Source organism: Ovis canadensis, chromosome 13, assembly GCF_042477335.2.
Source record: "Ovis canadensis isolate MfBH-ARS-UI-01 breed Bighorn chromosome 13, ARS-UI_OviCan_v2, whole genome shotgun sequence".
NCBI classification, from domain to species: Eukaryota; Metazoa; Chordata; class Mammalia; order Artiodactyla; family Bovidae; genus Ovis; species Ovis canadensis.
In genome coordinates this window covers 55,819,787-55,830,827 of record NC_091257.1, presented here as the reverse complement: position 1 = coordinate 55,830,827, position 11,041 = coordinate 55,819,787, and the positions used below count along the sequence as shown (strand labels likewise).

Below are 11,041 nucleotides of genomic sequence, written 5' to 3'. Positions count from 1 at the left end.
CTTTTTTTTAAAGTGTTCTGAAATAGTCCTTACTGCCTTCTTCCCATTTTTTTTTTCCCTCTAAGAATTAACTTCATTTTAGGATGGTTCCTGCATTCTGCCTTGCTACCTTGAGTTTTCAGGGACCATCCCTGAAAATGGTCGTCTCCCCTTCCTTTCTCTTCTACCTCAATCTGGGTGGCAAGCGCTAAGGAATAAACCAGTAAAAACAATTCCCTCTTAATAGTGTTGATGCTGGTAACCCAGAGGCTAAGTCAGTGAGACATACCTACACAATACTCCAGGCTGGACACAGACTGGCTTACCCTTACAAAGCAGACTTTTAGATGCCTTCCTTTATTTAAAGGTAGCCATGGTTAACAGGTGATGTCAGACTCTCACCAGTGACATTTTTCTGACCACAAAGATTGCAATTTTGTGTCCAGGGTCCTACCGCCAGAGTGCCTGAACTTGGAAGCAGTGAACAGAGCTTGTGTTCTGCTCTAGAGGACACTTTCTGGGTTTTTCCAACCCCATCCCTTTGCAAACCAGAAGTCAGATTGCACCTTTGTACCCAGAAGCAGTTTGTGGTTTAAATTAACAAATGGGCTGACTCCTGAATACAGAAAAAAACAAAAACAGTGCAGACATGTCTACCATATGCTGGACTCCCTCCTGTTGGGTGTGGAGGAGTAGGAGGGGACACTTCCAGGGTAGGAATGGTTTTCTAACCACAGAAAACACAAGTGGCCGCAGGTGCCCCCCTGCCCTCAACCTTATTTGGGGTGACATCACCTCAAAGGAAGCAAAGAGAAACCCAGTCCTTAGGCACTGAGAAGATATCCAGACAAGAATACTTCCAGATAATGTCCTTGGAGGAGGGAGGAGAAGGGACGGTTCACCGAGGCTTTGCTTCGGTTCATTGTGATAAAACGTGAAATAAATGCTGCGGCTTCTCCAATTCCCAGGTTCGAGCCCCCGCCTAGAGTAGGCATGGGGGCCCCTGAGAGGTGGGGGCTAAAGACCAGAGGATCTGTCCTGTTCACCTGTCGAGGGGGAGGGGGGCTCTTGGCAAAGTGATAGGGCTGGGGGGAGCAGGGCCAACGAAGAGAGGCGGAGTAGTGACTAAAGGCCCAGGAGAGGAGGTGGCCGATGGGGCCGGACACAGGAAACAGGGACCACGTAGACGGGGAAGACGCAGGGGGAAAAGGAGGCTAGAGACAGAGGAACATAAAGAGGGCGAAGGTGAGGGAAGAAAGGAGGGTCGATAGGAAGGAGATAGAAGAGGGAGAGAGCAAGGAGGCGTGGGAGAGCAGGCACGAGGGGGACGGAGGCAGGGTACGATCGGCCCGGGACGAAGTCGGAAAAGGCGCTGGAGGCCGGCAGGCGAGGGAGGCCACGTTGGACGAAAAGTCGAGACGAGGATGTAACAGTCCAAAGCCAAAGTTCAGAGAAGCCGAAAACCCCGGAGAATGGAGAACGCGCGGCCTCCGGGCGCGGGGCAGAGCGAGGCCAGGCTGATGGGCACCTCGGCGGCGGCGAATCCTCGGGTGCGCTCTCCACCGCTGCCTCCGGGCTCGGGCTCGGGCTCGGCTCGCGGAGGCGCGGCCCTAGGAGGTCGAGGCCGGGATGGGTAGTCCGTGTAAGCTCCCGAGGCCGTCTGGGGCCTTGCCGCCGGGGCTGGGCGGCTTCCGGTCGGCCACTGCGGGAGGAAGCACAGGGCGTGGGGTCACTGTCGGGCGCGGCGCAGAGCAGGAGACCGGCGGACCGCGACGCCCAGCTACGCGGTGGGTAGCGCGGGGCCCAAGGGGGAAGGAGCGGCTCGCTCTCCACAGCCGGGCACTGCAAGGAGGCAGCGAGACTGGGCATCCCCTGTGCCCTCGACGGCCAGCCGCGGGAGCCCCTCGCCCGCCCAGCCCGGGCCGCGGCTCTCCGCTCAGGGCACTCCGGCAGATGCTCCATAACGCAGACCCCCTGCCCTCCGCGAAATGGCCTGGTCCCCACGCTGCTCAGGAAAGTGGGTCCGGGTCGCAAGGAAGCGATGCCGAACGGGACGGCCCCGGGATGGGCGGCTCTCGGATCCCAGACGTCGCGGGGAGGGAGCGGGGAGTTGAGATGCTCTCACGCCGCCTCCCAACACCCCCCGAAACCCACACCAGACCCCAGCCGGCACACCGGCTGGAGGGGCTGCCCGCGGACCAGGTCACTATCCTCCAAATAGTGCAGAGCTCGCTATGGGCTGGGGAAATCGAGTCGGGGCGGGTCACCAAAACGCCCCTCGAGGAAGTCCCCGGCGGCCTGGACCGACGTGGGCGGTGGTTGCGCATGAGGCGGGCGGCAGGCTTCGTTCTGCCCTCGCGGCCCGGGGACCCAGCTGCGCTCGCCACGGCAGGCACACCGCGTCCTGGGGCGTGGGGCCTCCGGAGTCAGTGACTGTGGTCTTGCCGGATCAGGCGGCATTTTGCTCGTTGCTCTGTTGCTTAGGGTTTTGGGAAGGGGCCCAAGCTTTGCTGCTGGAAGCCAGGAGAGTGACGCCACTATTGTGCAACCCCTGTTTTTCCCTTTCCCGACGCCCTGCCGCTCGGCTTCTGCACAAGGAGGCACAGGATTGTTTACACCTAAAGACGTCTATTCTCAACTTTCTTTTCCACTCCCCCCCCCCACTCATGTCTTCCTTTAAAGGGAGGATCTGGGGGCGCCTCAGTCTGGGGCGAAGGGGAGTTCCCCATTGTTTACGCCCGCAGCAGCCGTCGCCCGGCAAGCGCACTGCCCCTTTAGCTACCGGAGCCGGGCCCATACTTCTGCACCAGGGGCGCGCGCGCGCACCGCTTTGCGCAGAGGTGGCGAAAGGACCCGAAGACCTTTCCAGGACAGAACCCTTGTTCGCCCCTGCCTCTCAGCTCTCTTTTCTAAACACAGTTGCGGCCGCTCAGCCGACTGAGTTTTCAGATTTTTTCATTCCACCCACTACACACACTTGGAGGTGAGGGCCTGTTTAGAAAACATCTCCGGAGTAGGAGGTTTCTCAGCCAAGGGCCGGTTGCCTGAGAGACAAGCGGAAAAAAAATGAACTCGTGAAAAACAAACATCCGGAAGGCCAGAGACAGATTGCACTCCACTCTACGGGGGTCGATCCTGCTGCGGTGTTTTTAGCTCTTCCCCGACCAGTCCCTCCCCATAAGACCTCTCCTCCCCTGCGTCCCCATCTCCTGGACCCCGGGCGCCAAGAGCGCGTAAGGCATGCTGGCTTCGCAAGCTCGGGCCTTCGTTAGGCGCGCTGCAAGCTCATTTAATCATAATGGGCAGGACGGGGACAAGCTTTTTTAAAACGTATTGGGACTTCGATTCCATGGCTACCGGGACCCTGGGGCGGGGCGGGGAGGGGAGGAGGAGATGTCAAGGGGATTCTGAAAAAGGGTCTCCAAGGTCTTATGCATCAAATGAGACGCCTGTTGGCGGCAGTGGCAGGCTCTCAGGCCGACGTCTGCGCCCTAATACTCCTGGCAAAGATAGCTTTTAGGATCCTTCAAGAACTAATCCGGAGCAGAGACGACTGGAACAAGCCTCGAATTGTCTCTAACAAATAACAAAAAGACATTTTCTTTGAGCCTATGCAATATCTTATAAATGTGATTTCCAAATCTTTAGTCTTTCCAAAAACTGGCGGGGAAGGACCTCAGAGCCGGGACACTTTGAGTTTCTACAAACCCGGTAAATACCATTTGTCTGGTGGGGTCTGTCACCTGTCTGGAAAGAGAAGGAGACGGTCTTGTCTGGATAAATGTGGAGATTCCTACACAGAATGTCGTGGCCCATTCACATGTAGATGAAGTGGAACTTTCCTGTGCTCACAGCCCTCAAGAATTAACGTTCCCTTTCACCAATGGGAAATGTTAATCACACGTTCTTACCTACATAATAGGGAACCTAGACCCCCAACCCTTTACCAAGATAAAGTTAATCAATTGCAATCCATAATTTGACATCTGAGTAATCTTATCTTAGCATAATAGTTAATGTTCACCTACACCTGATTTGAAGGACATACTGAAATATATGTATATACATATAAAAAATATAATATATATTGTCCGTGCATGGACTAGATGACCAAACGTATTTGTTTTTACTGAGCATTCATGACTTTCAGCTAAAAAACTGCTTTCTTACTGAAGAAGTTCAATAAATGTTATTCCTACTGTTCTGATGAACTGAACAATGAATGGTAGTAAACTGTTTTCTGGGATAGATTTCTTTGAAGATAATTTTGTAAGCAATGATTAGAAAATTAAAGGCAGTGATTTGCATTACTTTGTAATTTTTCAAAGGCCACTTGGAGGATGCGGGGCAATTTTTCAAGTCCGTTTTTTTCTGCCAATGAGAAGAGTAACCATAACCCAAGTCGGTATGTAATTCTCATTATATGTTCCTGTTCAAATGCAAACACTTGTATGCCAGCTGAAGAAATCATTCTTAATGATGGACCTGATTTATTCAATGACCCTTTACCTGGATCTTTAAAGAACTGTCAGGATCAGGAAATTGTTATTAATTTAATAACGAATGTAGCTGATTATCGCTGCAGATTTGGGAAATGGCTGGGATGCTCCATGATAGGAAGTAAAAATACAGGGTCGGTCAATGGCTCTGGGTTTTTGTTTGTTTGTGTTTGTTTTTGTTTTTCTGGCTGCTCCATGTGGGATCTTTCATGTTTCCAACCAGGGATTGGACCCATGCCTCCTGCAGTAGACGCGGGCGTCCTAACCACTGCACTGCCAGGAAAGTCCCGGCTCCGTATTTCTGAAAGGAAGGTATCTTCTAAAGAAAATCAACCATCAGTGAGTTCCCCCTTCCACTTCAAATTAACTGGATTTAGCAGCTTCCCCTCTGGATTATTATCTACATTTCATAACTTGTTTCTAATGTAGTGCTTGACATGTTCCACGACAGAGCGGCTGTTTGAAAAGGACCTCATCGTTCTGAAGTTAGTGAATCCTTTTTCTAAGTCTTGCTGCTCCTTGGGGTCACCCAAGGGGAGATTATTTAAATTTTTGGCTACACTTTTCTAAATCAAGTGAACTTACTTAAATGTTTAGTCTCATTAATGTAATTTGATAAGTCCCATTTTGATTTCTAATTCAGCAGAGAACCTCAGGTGTCAAGAAAACAGTGGACTGGAGTCCAAGGACAAGGCTCTGAGCAAAACATTTCCCTGAGACCCTTTATCTGTCCTTAAAGGGAAAGCTTGGAGGAGCTCTGAGTCTGGACTTTTAAAATTCCCTTTACTTGGATTTTCCTGTAAATGAACAGATGGAATTTAAATTATTTAAATTAAATTTGAAGCTTAAAGGAGTTCTCATTCTCAATATCTGTAAATTGATATCCCAGAATTTTTGTGCTCCACGAAAGGTGAAAATATTTTTTGAAAACTTTTGTTCCTCTGCGTGACTGTTAACAGTGACATCTAGTCCCTGCCCCCTCTCTTTCACGGATTGTGCTATTATGTCTCAATGAAACTATGAAACTACTTGGAAAGAAAACTTTTTGCCTGGGTGTCACCAGACATGCCTGTCCTCTACCTACGGATGCCACCTGTCCCCACTTCTGCCTGGGTGAGTATGAGGCAGGTCAGCTGCTAAAGGTCCCTTCAGTCATCTGGAACATCCCTGTGGCCCATGCTGCCCCCAGGTTTGTCTTCAGCCTCCTTTACAAGGAGGCTGGCACCCCGCCTCCCGGGGATGACTCCTTCCTTTCTCTAGAGGAGCCGAAGTTGCAATTTTCTGGTGCCCAGAACCCGGAAGCGGCAGCTTCCAAACTGGCAAATCCTGTCATTCTTTTCACAGTGAGGAAAATGCAGACTCAAGGGCAGGTAAGTTTTTCCCAAGTTGTAGGAAAAACTAGAACACAAAGATCAATGTAAGAAGAGGCCCCTCACGCTGTTGACTGTCAAATACCTCAAATTTGTTAGTTGGCTTATCAGAGAGCAGATTTATGGAGGAGGGGGTGGGCAAGATGGCAGCGGCAAAAGAGGTAGAAACCCCCAGCCACATTTCCTGCAGAAAGATGGATCCCCAAAACCACCACACACACAGTTGCGTCTAGCCTGTCTAGCCTTAGAGACTTAGAACTGAAATGCTGTCTCCTTTCCCAAAGGATGTGTTTAAGGAGAGACCAGGGCCTGATGGGGTGGAGGGGGAGGGGAATTAAAAAAAAAAAAACAACTCGGACCTGGAGGAAAAGACCGGCAGGACATGGAAGAAGCCCAGAGCAGGTCCAACCCACCTGCCGGGCTCAGGTGCCACTAGCAGGTCCACAGAAAGTACAGCCCTGCAGGCCACAGGAAGCTGCCCCTAGAGGGTGCCTTCTAGACCTTTCTAGGGACAGAGAAACGAGACTTAGAAAGGGGGGACTCTTTTTCTCCACACCAGGTGGGGAGACAGTCCTAGCGCCTCTCCCAACCTCCTCCTGCCTTTCTAGGGACACAGTTTACACCTGTTTATTCTACTCTGAGAAGTTAACAGACTGAAAGCATAAACCGAGCGAAGAATCTAGGCCAGTACCCACTCCAGCCTCTCGCTGTCGGTCTCTCTGTCTCCCCGCTTTTCTTCCAGGGACCCTTCCTAGCGCTCCTGCCCGCCGCCCTCCTGCCCGCTGCCCGTCCGGCCGCACCCCTCACCTTCTCGGTTGGGATGCTTGAAGGTCACGGCTGCCGCGAGCTCCCCGCCGTGCATGGTGACGCTGGCGCCGGGGGGCGCCAGCGGGGGACCCTGCGCCGGCGGCCACGGCGGGCCCGGGGCGAGGTAGCCGCCGGCAGGCGAGCTGTACACGCCGTGCTGGTTGGAGGCCGGGTAGGCGCAAGCCGGGAGGAAGCCGCCCACCGCGGAGAGGCCGGAGGCCGACTGCGAGGAGAGAGCGCGACAGCCTGTCACCAGCAGGCGACCCCTCAGGCTTCCCCAGCACAGGCAGTTACGGGAGGGGTCGGGGGCGGGGGGGATCCTCATTCCCCCTGCTGTCTAGCCAAGATTCCCACACGAAGCCTGGCCTCTAACTGTCCTGGAAAGAACTCCGGCAAAGTGATGCCCACTCCAACTCTAAAAGTGCTCATAAAAGGTGAAGGGGTCAAGGGAGTCACCATCCGGAATTTAGAGAAAGGGAGTCAGTCCTCTTATCTTTTGTGTTAACTCGTCCCAGCTTTTTTAGCAAAAAATGTCGGCCAAAATGCAATTCAATCCCCTTGAAAGCCAGCGCGCCTAGGAAAAAGAGAAATATGCCCGCAGATGCCGGGCCAGGCAGCCAAACCCTGACTGTCTCCCCAGCTCGCTTCCCCCAACCTCGGAGTAGGGGGGGGGGTCTCTTCTTTTTCTCTCTAACCAGCCCCCAACTCCTCCACTCCCCTGATGAAGGACGGCTCCTTCCCCGCGCTCGGTTACCTGCGTGTATTTAATGTCCGTGTCTAAGGCAGGTTTCTCGAGCCCATTCACAGCGGGGCTGGCGGGAAAGGCCGCGCGGTTCACTCCCGCCCAGTCTTCCATCTTCGGGGAGTAGGCGGCGCCTTCGCTCCCCGCCAGGGCCCCTGCGGGGACACAGGACGGATTAGAAGGGCATGTGGGCAGCCCTCCGCCCGGACAGGCGCACTCGGGCCTTCAAGTGTCCACCTGGGATCCAAGGGCGAATCCAGGGCTCCTCTGAACCCCCAAGGGTCAGATACGGCCCCAGGTTTCGCTTTTGCCCCCAGCAGCACAGGAGGGCAGATGGGCCTACTCCTCCCTCCCCTCAGCCCTCAACCCGCTTCCCGCGAAACAAGGGATCTCCAGCGGGTAGACAGCTGGCAGCCAAAGCTGGCGACCTCGGCCCAGGCCGCCTTTCCGCTGTCCAGAGATGGTGCCCCAAAAGGTCCAAGTTCAAATCTATAGAAGGCTCAAAAAAATTACACGGGGTTTCTCAATGTCTCAAAAAGCATCTGGAAGGCTAGAAGCTGTTTCTGTGCAGAACTCCCTGCAGAGACATGCTGGGTGTCCTGAAATAAGTGTCAGCTCAGCCACCCAAGAGCGTCGGGGGACAGGTCTGCTCCTGGCGCGGGTGTATGCGAACGAAACCAAAAGAAAGCTCCAGAACTGAGCTCAGGCCTGGCCAGGTCACCTCCCTGCCAGTTGCCCGTGGGCTGCTCCATGCAAAGCTTTGGCCTGAGCCTGAGGCCCAGGCTGAGTTTGAGCCACAAGGAGAAACACAGCCTGTGCACGGGCCTGGAGACGTGGCTCAAGGCCGCTGGAGCTAAGCCTTCAGTTTCATCCAGGACGCCGGCCCCTCCTCTCTCTCTCTCAGGCTACAGTGAATTTTGCCTCTTACCCTCCTGCTGAGTCTGTTCACCTAGCAACACAACATTCTGCTAGGGGCAGGGGACAGTGCAAAGAGACTCAGGGCTCAGTTCTGGCCCCCACCATTCTCCCGAGCCCGCATCAAAGCTGCCCCCAACCCACCTCCTCTCCCTCCACACCCAGACAGATTGCTGAGAGTCTCATTGTAGGCCGAGGGCAAATCCATGGGCACTTCCATCCTAAGGACGGCCACAGCCTGTAGGCGCCTGTGATCCAGGTCTCAGCCTCAGGACCTGCAAGGCTGTGGGGCCTACTGGAGACTCAAGTCACTGGGCCAGGTGGCCCTTTCACCCTTTACTCAAAGAGTCTTTGGGCCTGGGAGGGACAGAGCCCTTTCCGGAATGATGAGGGACCCTGGAAGAAACTAGTCTTAAAGAAAATGTCGCAGAATTGACTGCGGTTTGTTTGGCTTAGATCTGGTGATAGGGGTTTGCATACTTTTTGCAAGAATGAAAAAGCGCAATTTCAGGGCTCTGAATTTGTGGTCAGCGATTGCTCTTCCATTTGGGAAAATATTTTCCATATTTGTCATAAAAAGTTCAAGAAGTCCGAGGACTCCCACAGAAGGCCCCAGGACCCTCAGCCTCCCTGGCCAGCCCGGAGCCTTCCCCTGAGCCAAAAGCGGTTGGAGGAGCCCCGGCGAGAGTGATCCCCTTACCCACACTCCTGCCCCCCTCGCTCCATTCTGCCCCTTCCAGGAAAGCTACCGAAGGCCGGCGCCACTGACCTGTTTGCTCCATAAACGTCCGGATGCCCAGGATGTTGCTGACCGAGTGAGCCGAGGGCCATGAACGGGGGATGCTGACGTGGCCCGCTGTGCCAGGGACCCCGTGGTGGCTGCCCATTTTGGCGCCCGTGGACGACACGGGGCTGGGGTAGGGGTATTGGTAGATGTGATTGTAGGGGAGCGCCGGCTGAGGCGGCGGCTGCTTGCTCGCCTCGTAGGGCCCGGGCTGCGCCAGGCTGCCAATCTTATTGCGCAGAATACGGCTGATGGAGCTCACCGAGGGCACGTTGTACTTGTCGCAAACGCCGTCGGCCAGCAGCCGGTCGCGGATCTCCCAGGCGAAGATGCCGGGGTCACCCTGCTTGTAGTCCCGGATATGCTTGACCACGTTGGGGGTGGTGACGCGGGGTTTGCTGCCCCCGATGGCGCCGGGCAGGATGGAGCCCGTCTCGTTGTAGCGCGCCAGGATCTTGCTCACGCAGCCGTGGGACACGCGAAGCTGCCGGCTGATGTCACAGGGTCGGATGCCCAGCTGCGCCAGCTCCACGATGCGCAGGCGGATGGCGTTGGGCAGGGGCCGGCCGTTGACGAACACACCGCCCAGCTGGTTCACCTCGCCGTAGGTCTGCTCTGCGGACGCACCCGGCCAGAGTGAGGGGAGGGGAGAGAACACCGGCGGGTGAGCCGAGGGTGGCCGCGCGGGGACAGGGGCCGCACCCGGGGCGCCTCCGACGGTGACCGGCGGCTCCTCAGAATCCCAGCGAGCAGACCGCGTCCGGTCCCGGGAGTCAGCATGCGCGCAGGGGCGGCGAAGGGGAGCGCCGCGCGCTCCAGCCCTCCGTGCCCTTTTGCGATCTCTGGCGCGTCTACTTGGAACATCCCCTCCCGATACTAGCCGAGCGCCCCCTCCGCTCCCGGGACTGGGGGTGTGCGGAGAACGCAACCGGTCCGGAATCCCGGACCAGATCTCCCCGGGAAACCTCGGACGCGAGGGAAGGGAGGCGCCGGGACACCGCCGCCCCCGCGCCCCCCGCCTCGTCCGCCCGCCCCTTACCCATGGCGCGCGGGCCGGCCGGCTGCCTGGCGCCGAGGCGGCCGGGGATGGGCCCGGCGCGGTCCGGGAGAGCTGGGGCGCCGCCGCCGCGGGAGAGGCATAGAGGGAGGGCGCGCGCGAGCCGAGAGCCGCGGCGGCCAGGCCGCGGACTGGAAGAGCGCCGTGCGCCGCCGCCCGCCCCCGGGCCCGCTGCCGCCGCCGCCGCCCGCTCCCAGGACACTCTCCACGCCCGCGACCCCAGGCCTAGGGTGAACTTCATCCGATTAGGAGAAATTCGTCTGACCGGGAGGCTGCGGAGTGCGGGGATCAATTTGACGTGTCCTCCACGTCAATCTCGGCAGTCACGCCGGAGACTCGCGAGTTGGCAGCTCATTGGTTCCCGTCACTGCGCCCCGGCGCCCCCTTCCCCGCCCTGAAACTCTACCCCTCCTTCCGTCCTCCCCTCTCGGCCCTCCCTTGGAACCCATCCCCCTACACACACACACACACACACACACACACACACAGTCCTAACACGCGCCAGGCCTGGGTCCTTCCACTTGTTCTAGCTCCCTGGAAGCCCCTTACCACTAGAGTTTTCAGAATGATAGGATGGGCTAGTCATTTCAAACTGATCAGTATTTATTGGCAGTAGTACGTGTCTAGTCATTTCAAATTGATGAGTATTTATTAGCAGCAGTACTAGTCTTGGTTTTAGTTGTGTTACTAACCTCCCCTGCCATTACTACTAAGATAGCTGGGGATTAAAGTTGATGGTGGCAGGGTGCTCAGTATGGGGCTACCCCTCGTTTCCCTTTCCCTGGGCAGCCGCTAGTGCCCCAGCCTGGGTCACGAGGGCGCCCCAGTAAAAGCAGCAGGCTGGTGCAGGATGCCTGGTCAGCAGACCTGAGGCATTTGGGATGGAGT

At 56.0% G+C, this 11,041-nt stretch overlaps 1 protein-coding gene across 1 annotated transcript; it reads right to left on the bottom strand.

Moving 5' to 3' along the window:
- Nucleotides 1-297: 297 nt before the first annotated feature.
- PAX1 (paired box 1) lies at nt 298-10,394 on the bottom strand. The gene is made up of 5 exons (XM_069548868.1): nt 10,136-10,394; nt 9,082-9,711; nt 7,410-7,552; nt 6,656-6,878; nt 298-1,681 (listed from the first exon to the last, which is right to left on the bottom strand). The coding sequence occupies exons 1-5, from the start codon at nt 10,392-10,394 to the stop codon at nt 1,590-1,592; spliced, it is 1,347 nt and encodes a 448-aa protein (XP_069404969.1). The 3' UTR covers nt 298-1,589.
- Between the last annotated feature and the right edge of the window lie 647 nt (nt 10,395-11,041).